This window comes from Notamacropus eugenii, chromosome X (genome assembly GCF_028372415.1).
Source record: "Notamacropus eugenii isolate mMacEug1 chromosome X, mMacEug1.pri_v2, whole genome shotgun sequence".
NCBI classification, from domain to species: domain Eukaryota; kingdom Metazoa; phylum Chordata; class Mammalia; order Diprotodontia; family Macropodidae; genus Notamacropus; species Notamacropus eugenii.
In genome coordinates, this window is record NC_092879.1 from 75,535,912 (window position 1) to 75,550,108 (window position 14,197).

The 14,197-nt window shown below is 45.1% G+C and overlaps 1 protein-coding gene and 1 long non-coding RNA gene across 4 annotated transcripts in view; one reads left to right on the forward strand and one right to left on the reverse strand.

The window, feature by feature from the left end:
• The window catches only part of LOC140515374 (uncharacterized), a 286,278-nt gene that overhangs the window by 147,543 nt on the left and 124,538 nt on the right, over positions 1–14,197 (forward strand). The gene's annotated exons all lie outside the window — the stretch shown is intronic.
• The window catches only part of CYSLTR1 (cysteinyl leukotriene receptor 1), a 31,949-nt gene that overhangs the window by 5,789 nt on the left and 11,963 nt on the right, over positions 1–14,197 (reverse strand). The window contains exons 2-3 of one of the 3 annotated variants that reach the window (XM_072626967.1): positions 5,237–5,334; positions 989–1,040 (exon numbers count right to left, since the gene is read on the reverse strand). The exons of 1 other annotated variant lie outside the window; for it this stretch is intronic. In XM_072626967.1, coding sequence (XP_072483068.1) covers positions 989–1,018 — 30 coding nt within the window. In that variant the 5' untranslated portion in view covers positions 1,019–1,040; positions 5,237–5,334. The remainder of the gene's footprint in view (positions 1–988; positions 1,041–5,236; positions 5,335–14,197) is intronic. One more of the 3 variants, XM_072626968.1, reaches the window with a different exon arrangement.

Genomic DNA, 14,197 nt, shown 5'->3' on the forward strand with positions numbered 1-14,197 from the left:
TGACTCTTGCCCAGGATGAAGCAGGGGCTGCCCTGTGTCTAATGGGTCCCAGCTTTCCCCATCTTATCGTCCTTTTTTCAGAGCATAACTGGGCTCAGGTGGCATGTGGAGTTACTTCTCAGATACCTGGGAGCTGCCTCTTTGTTCTGGCAGCTGGTCTCACAGTCCCCTTTCCCATTTCTTCACAACTCTGCCATATCCTGTAGCTTAACCAAACTGTTGGGGTAGCTTCTTTGCCCCTCTGCTATTCTATCAGGCTGGCATGGAAGTTAGCTGTTTCCATGTGACTTATATGACTGATTCAGCCTTTCATTGTCCAGTTAAGGAATCTAAGGTTTGCCTGGAGAGATAATGTGACTTGTCCAAGGTCACACATGGCCTATGAGGTAGTCAGGATTGGAATACAAGTCTGCCTTCTTCCAGGGCTGGTGGAGAGTAGAGGTGGGAAGGGTGGGGGTGGAGGAAGGACAAAGACAGAGAGACACAGACAGAGAGAGACAGAGAGAACAGCCAAAACTTACATGGAATTGCAAAGTTTGTCTGTTTATTATTAGCTATGCTACTTCAAGCAAGTCACTGGATCTTAGCTTTCTCAGTGGTAAAATAATGCCATTGGATTAGGTGACTTCTAAGACTGAGAATACCTGGTGAAGACCAGCAAGGCACAAGGTAAAAAGCTATACCATTGGTCTGGTATTGGAGCTATCTTCCTATAGAAAGATTGGCCCCACATTGGAGATTCTGTTCTGACATCAAAGATGCTTCTTTGATGGGATGTGATTACACCTGCCCATGTCCGCAGACACTGAGGGTGATGACTGAATCTGCCTGAACCTGGCCTTGGGGGCTGCTGGGAGAGCTGAGCTTTGGGGACTCAGACATGGATTCAAACTCCTCGGAGGGAAGCCTGTGAGGACACCATGATCAAAGAGATGGCAGAAGTGGAAGGCAGGAGTGGAGCATGGGAGAATTCCAGGACTAAACTCACCGGAGAGCAGAAAGGGAGCTCCCAGACCATGAGACTGGGCCTGAGCGGGAGCCTAGGACAAAGTAGCAAGAGATAGAGTCAGGGTATGGAAAAACAAAGCAGGCCCGGGCCCTCTGTTAATACTGTGCTTTTATAGACAAGACAAGGTGACCAGAGAGGCTCCTGGGAAAGGAGGGGCTCACTGGAGGATGACAATTCAAGTGTCTCTGGACTCCAACCACTGATCAGTACTAGAAGTCTGTAGCACTACAAGGGACCCTTAATTTTAGGAATTCAGTGTTGTTCAGGACCCCTATTGCTCCCTCCAGCCACTGCTGTCTACTCTGGCTCATAGAGGCATCTCTAAGGGTCTGACTCAGGCCTAAGACCAGCCTTTGGTGAGTCAAACATCCCCAGTCTCAATGGGCTGGCTTGGTGCTTTCCCTAGAGCAATGGAGACTGGTTCCACGCTGGAGGAGAGGCTCAAATGTGATGTCGATGGGGTCCATAGCATCCAATGCCAGAAGGAGGGCCTTGATCTTGAACATCATTGGCCTTGACCAGACAGACATTCTGGTCACACTCCCTGTAACCCTTAGGCACTATGTCCTAATCTGCTGCCTGAAATTCACTTCAGCCAGCTCTCCCATGATCTTTACTTTTTATGTATTAACGATCTCTCATTTTGCAGTAACCACTAGAATAAGGCAAAGAATTGGAAAGGAATCATCAGGGAAAAGTATCTGAGATGCCCCCTGAGCAGAACAGTATAGTAAAGAGATGCCTTGGCATCAGGAGAAACCTGCGTGTGAATCTAGCCCTGGACACATTCACTAGATGAATGACCTTGGCCAAGTCACTTAACATTTCTAAGACTTTATTCTCTAAAATGGGTATAACAATCTTTGCAACCTGAACATGTGCATTAGTACATTTAAACCTTAAAGGGCTCTAGAGAAACAGGGGCTGCTGTTGTCTTTCCCCAGCTCTAGCCACTGGTTCCTGCTTGTTTCCCAGCTCTCTGACATGTTTGCTCTCTTGCTTTTCCAGGATTTAGTCCCTGCTATGGCAGGATGGAAAGCTTCAGGGGGATCAGTCGCTCTCACCCTCATCATTTGCGTAGCTGATAGAAAGCTGACTGTATTCAAGACCCCCAAATCGAAGGAGCAGCACCCTGTTTCCTCACTAGGCACTTCCTCACTAGATGGCGCTATTGAGGTGGGTTTTCCCCCCTCCCTGTACTACTTTTTTTGAAGACCCTAATTGGAAAGGCATTAATTAGGCGTTAGGAAAGGCATAAATTAGACAGTCTTACTGATCCTTTGAAAATCCTTGAGGAGTTTTTGTTCCAATGTCTTTTTAAACTGTGCACAGAACTTTGAGCTAGAGGTGACCAAAATCCTTGTTAGGGAAGTAGATAAAGGATGAGCCTAATTACTCAATCAAAACCTCCTAGAATTCCCAGGAGAGTCTGGAGCCTGTTGTTGCACTCTGGGTCAGCTCGTGCTGCCTCTCTGCCCCCCACCTTGGAGGGGGACCAAGGAGAACAAATCTAACTAACCCCTCTTCCCTAGGCCAGTCCTCCAATACTTGAAGACAGTATCCCTTCTAGACTTCCCTTTTCTAGGCTAAATATTCTCTTTCCCTTCAGTCAGTCCTCATATGATGTGGATGTAAGGCCCATAACTCTCCTGGTGGTCAAGGATGTTCTTTAGCTTATCAAAATCTTTCTTAAAACAATACTCTAGCTGCGGAATTCTTGGACTGCAGTAAGATAGGAATCAGGAGGTCTGTCCTGGTTGGAGCACATCTGGAATAACGAGGGCAGCCAGGATGGTGAAGGGCCTCATCCATGCCATTTGGGCATTTGTTGAAGCAGCCTGGGAGTGGTGAGCCTGCAGAAAAGACCCTCATGATATGAACTAGCTTCCAGTCTCTATCAAGGGCTCTAGCATATGACAGAGGAATCAGTCTTGTTTGACTCTGGAGGGCAGAACAAGCCACAAAGGAGGAAAGGTGCAGAGAGGCAGATTTAGGCCTGGTGTTATGTTAAAACCAGACCAAACCAATTAGAGCTGTCCCAAAGTAGAATGGATTGTCTAGGGAGGCAGTGGGTTCCCCTCATCAGGGTTCAAGTGGCATGTGGATGGCCATTTGCAGAGTATGTGGGAGGGAGGATTCTTCTTCTAGAATGAGTTGTAAGATACTAGAGGGTTACTAAAGGCCCTTTCACCTCTGACACTCTGTGATTCATATGGCGCTTGCAGCCCGTCATAACCCTCATCTCCTTTGTAGCAGCCTGGATTTGGTGCCCGTTCGGATCACTTCTTAGCTATGTCATCTTGGGATCAGGATCTACTCCCTAGATGATCACTAAGGTCTTTTGCAGCTCTGAAACCTGGGATTCACTGGCTGCAATACTGAACAACACAACAGCTCTGTCAGGTTGCGGTTATTATTATAGCTTCAGAGATTATTCTCATTGTACTGATGGGAAAACTGAAACTTGGAGAGGTTAAATGACAAATTGCTTGCCCCTGTGGTCACTCCATTAGTTAGTGCAGGCGGGGGGGATTTGCACCTGGATTTACTCATAGGTCTCAGTCCCATGAGATGACTTGCCTAAGGCCTATGGTTTTGTTGGGGCTGAAGAAGCCCGGTATCCCAAGCATCCTTTTGGCTATCTTCTTGATTGTCTGCCTTATGTTCAATTTTTTAAGCACCTGAAGTTTTCAAAAGCTCTCTGGAGTATAGACACTAGAGAAAATGAGTAAATAGCCAACTGCTTTTGGCTTTGTCACAGGAGTCTGATGACCTTGGTACAGTTTTTAACATGGCTCCATGACTGTACGTGTGATTAGCTTATAGTCCTAGAGACCTGAGAGGGTAAGTGACTTGGCCAGGGCCACACAGCATTGGAGGCCAAGGTTTCCTGACTTCTGGGTCTGCCCACTGTCTGTCTCTTTATAGACTAGGTAAAGCCTTCTTTCTCAGGGATGACAATAATAAGAGCTCACATTTTTGATCACAGTCACAGGGTTAGGGCTTCTGAATTCATTTTATAAATATTCATGGGACTCAGTGACCTTTCAGGTCTCTTCTAGTTTTAAATCTATGATCCTGTCAATTAAATACTCTGGGGGTGGTTGCTACAGGGATTATTATCTCTGCATATGAGGAAGCTGAGATTTGCAGTGGCTAGATACTATAGCTCTCTGAGCTGGCTAATATTGTCCTAGCCTCCTCCTCTGCTGCCCCCCTTTCCCCTCATTGGCCTCTCTCTAAAAACCCATCTCCTAGCACTGTAATGGGAAAAAAGGGAGAAGGAGCAAACATGTGGGGAATTTGGAAGGGAGTAATTTGAAATGGAATGAAATCAGGAGCCAAAGAAGATGGGAAAGCTGGGGCAGCGGCTGCCATGGAAGGGGCACGGGTCTGGGAAACAGCCGGCTTGGGCTGCCATCTCAGCTTGGCTCCTGACAAGCAAGCAATGGGTGAGTGTTTATTTAAACCCTTACTATGTGCCCAGTTTTCTCATCTCGAAAATGAGGGAGTTGGAGAAACGTGCTCCAGGTACTCTGCAAACTTGAGAAGCTACACAGGTTCCCATGCTCACCTATGCAAAGTGTGAAACTGAAGCCAACCTCAAGTGTATAGCCCATGCCCAAACAGGAAATGACCACTACTCTGACCTGTTTGCTGCTGAAAGGAATTGGTGGTAGGGGGACTGCCTGGGAAAGACATTGTGTAACCAGGTCAAGGGAAAAACACTGTCTGAACTCACTGAACCATGAATTCCTCTTTGTGGGATTTTAGCCTTAAGGTCAGAACATAAAATATATTGGCAGATGAACAGCGTTTGGTACCAGCTACCCGGGAAAGAAGTATTTGGTGTAGGGAGCACAGTTGACGTTCCTCTAGGAAGGGGCAAAGCCTGGCCCAGGGAACAAAGCTTTCTTTTCTACCTCTTGTGGGCTTGGGTGTTTACTAATCACTATAACTTGATTTGGGAATTTGTATACAAATGGAGAAGCTTAAAGACCCATGTACTACTGATGGCCTCTTGACCTTCACTGGCAAGTCTCAGAAATCTATTTTTATTGGAGAAATACAACCACCGATTGGTAAAGGTGAAGAAACCAGATTACTAAGAGCTCCCCATTCCTTAAGGTTTACAAAGCACTTTCTTCAGGACACTCCTGTGAGTTAAGCAGTACAGGAATTATTACATATGAGGGAGTTGGCGTTCAGAGTGGTTAAGAGACTTACCGAAGGTCACCCAGCTAGTTAAATGTTGGTGCTGGCACTTGGACCCAGCTCTCCTGCCTTCCACACCAGGGCTCTTTCCACTAGACTCCAAGCAGCCTCTGGGAATCCATTTTCCATCAGGTAGCAGACAATGTGGAAAAAGACAATTGTAGAGGGCTTTGCAAAGTTAAAAACAAACTTCTGTCTGTAAAGTCGAGGGATCCCTTCTTTGGCCACTGTCTTTCCTTTCTTAATTGTGCTCTGCCCGTGGTCCAGAGCTTGTGGGCTGGCACAAGAGCCAAGGCAACTCAAGCCGAAATCATACAATTCAAAAGGAAGTGAGTTTGCTTAGATTCCTCTGGGGGAGGTCATGGGAGCTTGGTCAGACTAAATACAGACACGGGAAGGGGGTGATGTGGAAATCAAAGAGCCACTACCATATTTAGGGTTCCCCAATAGGATTCTTGTCCCATCACTCTCCCCCCACCCCCTCCATTTTCCCATCACCAGGAGGAAGCTGGAAATGTTGGTTAGAAAACAAGTGGAGCACAATGAGTTTGGGGCAATTGGTTGTTTGAGTTTCCATCCAGATGTTTGGCCCTGTGTACACACAACCTTTGGTCCTTGGACCTGCTCCATCAGTACACTAATAAATTTCCTTTAAGTGTCCAAAGTGTTTGGTTATTTTTTTCATCACTTTCTATTTTGGAAGTTCAAAATGACAAGAATTCAACAGCTCACAGAAGCAGCCTCTGTGCTGTAGAAAACACCCTGAATATGGAGACTGGTGACTTGGGGTCCAGCCTCGCTTTGTTAAGAACTAGGTAAGAGAGGCAAAATTTGGCCTAGTAATTTAAAGAGGGTGGAAATGACTTCCAATTCAAGAAACCATGAAAAGCTTCATGGAGGAAGTGGCATTTGAGGCAGGCCTTGAAGGGTGGCTAGGAATTGGAAAGGCAGTTTTGGGGTGGGCTGGAAGCACATTCCAAGTGAAAAGAGCAGCTATGAGCAAAGCCATGGTGGTGGGAAAGTACAAGGGCATACTTAGGGAAACAGCAAGTAGCCCCCCAATTGAAGATGAATACCACAAGATAGCCCTGTAAAGTCCTATTGCAACCAAACTGTGAAGAGTCATGAACACCAGGAAACAGTTGAGATTTCATTAGGCAATGACAAGCTATGGAAGGATTTTGAACCGAGTGACACATTAGGAAGATTAATTTGTCAGCTGAGTGCAGAGCAGACCGGAGTGAGAGGAAAGACTGGAGGTAAGGAGACAAGGAAGGAGACTGCCAGGCAATAAAGAAACACCTGAGCTAGATGACTAGGTTACTGGCAGATGGAATGCAGAAGATATACAAAATGGGAGGTTTAAAGATCTAGTGCTTGAAGAACCCTTAGATATCCTACAAGTAGAAATGCCAGGACTCAGTGACTTATGGGTAGGGCATGAAGTTGAAGCTTTGGACTCAGGTGACTGGGAGGATAGTGAGGCTATTAATAGGAAAAGGTGAGGATGGAGGTTGGGTGTAGAAAAATAATGAGCTCAGTTTCCTGTCACATTGAGTGTGAGGAGCCAGTGGACCCTCCAGGAAACAGATAACAAGGTAAGGAGGAATGACCACTTAGGAAAGAGATCAGGGACAAGAATTTTCAGCATGAGGATGGAAGCTTAAGTCGGGAGACTTGAGAGAACATGGACAACAAAGGCTGGAGAAGGCCTGAGGGGCCCATCATGGTCTGATGATGGCTGAGGGGAAGTCCTGTTTGGAGGCAGCGGGAAGGCCTCTGATTTTTCCTTTTCTTTCTCCCTCCTCTTTGTTCTGCCCTTTGACCTTTAGCAGCCACATCCCTCTGCAATGGGATGGAGATGGGCTTCTTGAACTATTGTCTCGTTCATATGTATGTGTCGGTCACCCTAAATCAACAGATCTGAGATAGCTTGGTGTTCCAGTGGAGGTTTAACAACTAGCTCTCTGACAAAATGATATGCAGGACACACTTTTAAGTTGAATCTATATCATTACTATTTTTTCCATCACACTCTTAAGTCTAGAAATCAATAAAATAATTGAGTCCCTTTTTGGAGCATTTGCTGATTTCCAAAGTGTAAATATTCACACCAATGGTTTAACAGTTGGGTCTCACCAACTGGCTTAAACTGGGCTCTGGCATACCCCTGTCCCTAGAACACATGACACTGAGGCATTTATGTACATAGAAGACTCTCAGGAAAGAGCTGTTGAATACTGGATAAGTAAGGTTCCTTTCTAATATGGAGACCATTAATCAAAGCCTGCTTGCTTCAGGGTTGGCACAGCTTCCTCATCAACTAAGTACAGATGGTACCTCTTTGCTTTCTCCCATGGCATGGGATGGAGTGAGAAAGAAAATTTATGAAACTCTAGGATTCACCTACAAAAGGTGCTCTATGCCTACCTAAGCAGCATAAGCTGTTAGATTCCCAAGTTTCAGGACCAAGGTGAATGGCCAGCCAGGCTCAGCCCAAACTTGGAGTGGACAGAAGGGGAGGTCATTAGAGGATCAGAGGCTTAGAGGTGGAAGGGACTCAGTGCCACAGCTTCTAGTGGACTAAAGATGGGGAGGAAGAGTGAATAAGTCAATCAGTCAGTCAACAAGCATTTAAAAAGTGCTCACTATGCGCCAGGCACTGTGCTGAGCTCTGGGGATCCAAAGAAGGGCAAAAACAGCCCCTGCCCTTGAGGAAACACATTCTAATAGGGAAGACAAGATGCAAACAACCGAGTATATGCGACATATACAGGATCAATGGACCTCAGAGAGGAAGATGTTAGTGACTGGGGGCTGACTGGGTCTACTGTGGAAGGTAGGATAGGAGCTGAGTCTCAACGGAAACCAGGAGACAGGTATGGAGGGAGGGCATTCCAGGTATTGGGAACCCAAAAAAGAATGGAGTCAGGGGATGAAGTGTCTTGGCCAAGGAAAAGCAAGAAGGCTGTTGTGGCTTGATCCTAGAGCATATGGAAAGGCAAGAAGACTGGAAAAGGAGTGAGGTTTTGAATGGTTTTATGTGCTAAATAGAAAAGTTTATATCTGATCCTGGAGCAATTGGAGCTCAATGAGTTGGGGAGGGGATAACGTGTTCTGATCTACGCTTCAGGAAAATAATTTTGACAGTAGACTGGAGTAGGGAGAGATTTGAGGCAGAGAAACCAGTAAAATAGCTATTCTAATAGTTCAGGTAACAGGTGATGAGGGCCTGAATTACAGTAGTGACTATATATGTGGAGAGGACATGTGTCTAAGAGGTGGAAGAAGATCTGAGAACAAACTGGACATGCAGGGTGAATGAGACTGAGGAGTCAAGGGTGACATCAAAGTTGTGAACCTGCAGGATGGTGAAGATGGTAGTTCTCTCAACAGTAATAAGGAAGTTTGGAAGAGGGGAAGGTTGTGGCAGAAAGATAGTGAGTTCTGTTTTGGACCTTTTCGGTCTGAAGTTTCTACAAGACACATAGTTTTAGATCCAAGAGGCATTTGGGGATGCAGGACTGGAGGTCAAGGGAGAGATGAAGACTAGATTTGGGAATCACCTCTGCAGAGAGATAAGTGAACACATGTGAGCTGACAAGATCACCAAGTGAGATGGTATAGACAGAGAGATAAGAGCCAAGGACAGAGCCTTCAAGGACACCCACAGTTAGTGGACATGACATAAATGAAGATGCAACAAAGGAGACTGAAAAAGAGCAGTCAGACACATTGAACCACAAAAGAGCAGTGTCACGGCTACCCAGAAAGGTCAGGAAGTATGAGGATTGCTCAGAGGCCATTAGATATGGATCATCAAAGAAATCAGTTTCAGCTGGCACTCAGAAAATGCTGCAGTGCTCCATAGCAAAAAGAGCCCTGGGTTTGGAATGTGGAGGACCTGGGGTTACATTGTGAGGTTGGGCAGATCATTTTACTCCTCTGGGACTCAGTTTCCTCCACTGTAAAATGAGAGAGTTGGGACTAGACAGGATCTCTAAGGGACCCCTTCCAGCTCTAGATCCTATGATTACATGCCCTCCTTGTCCACAGGGTTCACTGCCTCAAACCATATGGCTCCCATTCCATTGAGGGCTTTTGTGTGAGTGGGAATGAAGAAGTCTAAGGGTGGAAGTTCAAGGACAGGACTCCCTAGGATTTGAGACATTGAACCCGGTCTCAAAGACATTTTTTCACCTGTGAATTACTTCTGGCCAAAGACCTTTGCCGAGACAAAGGTGCTATTAACTCACAATCACCAGAATGCAGGGAAAGACCTTGAGCAAATCCTGCAACCTTTCTGTGCCTCAGTCTCCTCATCTATAAAATGGATTTATTGAACTTGATGATTTCTAAGGTTTTTTTCCAGCTCTAAATCTATAATCATATCATTCCTTGTTTATGGAACTTTAAAAAATTGATTCATTCAGAAGTAAAAGGTATAGCCTTTATAAAAAACAACACTAAAGCCCCACGTCCTTTAGGCTACTTGAGGACACACATAGACCACCAAGTCAGCCTGGAGCAAGCTTTAGAAAAATCTAATAAACTGATTCCCATCCTATGTAATTCTGTGGCAATTCTATACCAGAAGTTCAACAGAGTGGAAATTAGAATGCCAGGGAGTTCTCAGGAACTCAAGAACTCAAGCAGACTGTTGAATGTGGGCTGTGAACAGATCAACAGTCCAAAGAGGCCATCCTCTGAACCAAGGAAAATGGAGCCAAGGGAGTCCAGCCAGGGACTTCACAGAGTTCAGGATTTAGTGCCATGGATAGAATGCTGGAGAAATAAGGGAATAAGTATTTATATAGCACCAATATATGCCAGACACTTGCTAAGGGTTCTACAAAAATAATCTTATTTGTGGGGATGGCACAGAATCACTCAAAAGAGCTTGACTTAAGTATCTATTTAGGAATAACCTTGTAGATGAAGTTGGTTGGACGACTTGTACACTTAGTTAATACAGATATCTTGGACATAACCTAGGCCCAGAACTGAACAAGAAGAGAAAAGCAGGCTAGACTGCCTTTGGGAAATGACAGTGGTTTTGCCAACCTCCAATATGATCCCTGAAGCAAAGGCTCATGTTTCTTTTAGGATCAGTATTCTTCCAATGATGCTTTGAGGCTATGAGTAATGTAGCTGCAGGTCACTCAGAGGACAATGGAGAAGTAATACGCATGAGCAGGTTGTAACACATCACTAACAAAGAAAGTCACAGAAAAGAAGGTATGAAAGATGTCATTAGAGAGAAAAAGAGTTATATAGCGAGAGTGAGGGAGAAACAACAGCTAAGCTTGAATGCGACGTCCTGAGAACTAAATTAGGACCCCCCACGGTGGATTTGTGGGAAGTCATGGATAAGAGTCACACAGGGTAAGAAGGTTGTGGTCTGCATCACTGAAGGGAATCCCCACACTGAGATTTCAAAGGCATTAAAATACCTCTGCCAGAGACTCACAGTTTTCTTTTCTTCCTTGAGTTGATTTCTTTTGACTTTACAAATTGGAGCTTCCTTGCTTCTGGCAGCTATTAGTCTAGTATCCAAGGCTAGAATCCCAAATGTCATCTCTGGTTCTTCTGTCCCCTTTATACCCCATCTCCAGGCTCAGCCGTCCGACTGTACCATCCTTATCTGCTTGACTCGGCTTGGGCACTTGCTATCTGATTGGTTCCTGTGGCTCCTTATAGGCATTCGATCCATATTTTTTGGTCTACTTCCTTTGGATAAAGTCAGCCTTACCACAGCAAGCATTTCATTAATGGTGACGCATCAGCCTGGTTAGTTGACTTGGGAGAGGGGTGAAGGCAAAGAACACAGTAGACCTTGGAGAGTCCCCTTAGAGTACTAGAGAAACATGAGCAGTCATTGCTCTTGTAAAGATAAAGTGGTTTATGCATACTGGGAGTTGCTTCAGAAGATCTAAAGGAGCAGCTTAGGGTGTTGTCAGGAGGAGTTAGAGAAAAAGAAAGTCAGAGGGTCTCCAGAGCTGTCCTAGGGACAAGGTGCCCCGACCAGCTAACTCTGGAGCCCTTGGCAGCCTAGGAGGCTAGAGAGAATGGGAATTCACTCAAGGGACCCAAGCTACCTTCTCCTTACTTCCTGAGACTGGGCCCTAGAGCCCAAAAATATTAACATCTTTCCCTCAAGGGTCCTCTTTCCCATCATCCCTCTCATCATTACAATAAACTACACATCCTACTGTGGGATTCTGTCAGAGCCATTGAAATCTTAGAGTCTTGGCACTTTTCAGACTTCTTCTTCTTTTCAAGTACACACTAAATTTTCTATTCCCTTAAAAGACCCAAGTGGAACTGTCCTGCCTCAGGGCTCTCAGCCAGTCCTTGGGACTCAATTTAGGGGAAAGGGCAGCTTTTGTTGAGGGACCACAGAGTGTGAACTAAGTAAGTAATCTCTCACCCCTTGGACTTAGTCAGCGCTCTCTTAGAAAAAGTCACTTTGACTTTGGAATTTTGTTCCCACAAGTTTGGATGAGAAAGTGTCTTTTGAATATTTCTCAAAATATCCATCTGTAACCGACAAGTCTAAATTTGGGGAGCTGACATTACTGCTCATCCTCTGGTGGAGAAAAGTAAATGTAACACACCCTCTTCTGGTGGAAAAAAGGGCCTCACCAATTTAGGGGGTATCAGTTGGTTCAAGGAATCAAAAGGTCTGTCTGAAAGAGCCAATATTGACACAAAAAGGGGATATTTCTTGACCAAGAGCAAGGAGATGAGTGAAAAAATACACACTGAACTTACTGTGTTTTTAAGCTATGAGGAATTAGTGAAAAAAAATTAGAGAAAGGGGAACATAGAGTTTATTTTGAGGCCAGTTTTTCTGCTTTTAAAAAAAATATAATAGCCTTTTGAGAGCCAAGACATGGGGGTGACCCAATTGGAAAGAGCCAGGGGACCTACCGCTCCCCACCTAGATGACTTTGGATAAATTACTTGATCTCTCTGGGTCTCAGTTTCCTCATGTATAAAATAAAGGGGTTAGAGAAACAGAAGGTCAGAAGGTCCCCAGTGCCACCTTAGGGAGGCTGGAGTTAGAGGACCCAACTGCTTTGCCCTGATTCCATATTTGCCAGGCAGAAAGGCTTGAGGCAGGACAATCCCATTAGGACTTTTGAAATTAGTATATAGTGAACCTTTTTCAAAAGTAGACTGAAAAATACTCTAACTCCAGGATCTCCTTGCCTCCAATACAATTCTACAATGAGATTTATGGTTTATTATAATGATGGGAGGGAAAATGGTAGGGAGAAACCTCAAGGGAGGCATTAACATCTATGTGCTTCAGAGGGGCCAGTCATACCACAGGTCCAAGAGGCTGCTTGGTGAGCAGGAGATTGGCACAGAAACAGGGTCTTATGAATGAGCCTCTAGTATCCATTCCAGCTTTGGGTCTATGAATTGCCCAAGGCCTGCCTAAATCACAGAGCTAATAAATAAAGAATAACTGGAGAAACCAATGAACAAATGTTTATTAAATGCCTCTTCCGTGCAAAGTCCTATGTTAAGGACTTGGGGACAGAAAGACAAGAAGGGACCAAACAGGTCCTACCTTCAAGTAACTGACATTCTACTGGACTGATATGAGATGTGTAGAGATAAGGTAGAGAGAGATTACCAGCAACTGGAGTCAGCAGGAAAAGCTTCATGGAGAAGGTGGCAGTTGAGGTGGGCCTTGAAGGAAGATGAGAACTCTCTGAGGCAGAGATGAGAAGGGAGGGCATTCCTGGTCTGGGTGATGCCTTGTGCGAATGCATGGAGGCCAGAAATGCTGTGCTGAGGAACAGCTAGCAGGTAACTTGGTGGACTCCTCCAGTTCAGAGCTCCTTGCTACAGTGAGCATTATTTGGATGTAGGAGGTTTTATTTAAAGCCCATTAAGATAAGTAATTTGGCATGAGATAGTGTGCCTCATTGGACAAGTCATGGAAAGAGATTAGCAGTGCTTTCAGCATAACCACCTTTTCTTCTTCTTCCTCTTCCCCTTCCTCTTCTTCCTTTGTTGTTGTTGCTGTGATGACTGACCTTTGAACCTCTGACTGAACTTAACCTCAAAGAGGTATTGTGGAGGTATGAGAAGTTTTTTTTGCAGCCAAAATACTGGGGTTTGAGCCCTAGCTCTACTGCTCACTTTTGACCCTGCACAAAGTACTTAACTGCTTTGAGCCTCAGTTTCCATAAAATGGACATAATAGTTCATTCTCTGCCTATTTCTCCAGGGCTGTGAAGTTCAAATAAAATCATGTCCTATAGAAACAGATGAGCGATTATGATTTCAGTGTATTCCAGGCAGCGTGGTATGGTGGATAGAATGCTAGGTTTGGAACCAGGGATACCTGGGTTCAGATTCTGCCTGTGACCCTAACTGTGTGATTCTGAACAATTTCCTTAAGCTCTCAGTGTGATTTGTGTTGGCAGAGGGAGCATCCCAACCAATAAGGTTCGAGATTGTTCTCGTACTAATTTGGTTGTAATCCAGGAAAGACAGTGATCACCTGAGGGACAAAGAGGGACTTTCTTACTCATTTCCCACTCAAGCAAAATCATCAGTCCATCTGATAGGGAACTATGATTCACAGTGGGTGAAACTAAGATCAGTGGCTGCGTCTAAGCCATAAGCTTCTCAAGGCTAGGGATCAGAAGACCCGGGTTCAATCCCTCTTTCTGACATCCTCTAGCTTTGTGACATTGGAAAAGTGTCAGATTCCTTATCTATAAGACAAGGAAGGTTGAACTATGTTCTTTCTAGCCTGAGAATTATTTCTTTTTTTTCCTCTTCCATATCTGCAGCTCCCTCCCCTGTCTCAAGGCCACACGTCCTCCACAGCCTCCTTGCCAACCACCAATGGCCAATGGCCTTGACTACCCCTCTCTTTAGGGATGAAAGGGTAAACTTTGAATTAATTCTGCCATTGTTTCTAGCTGGGATGTGCCGTTCACTCAC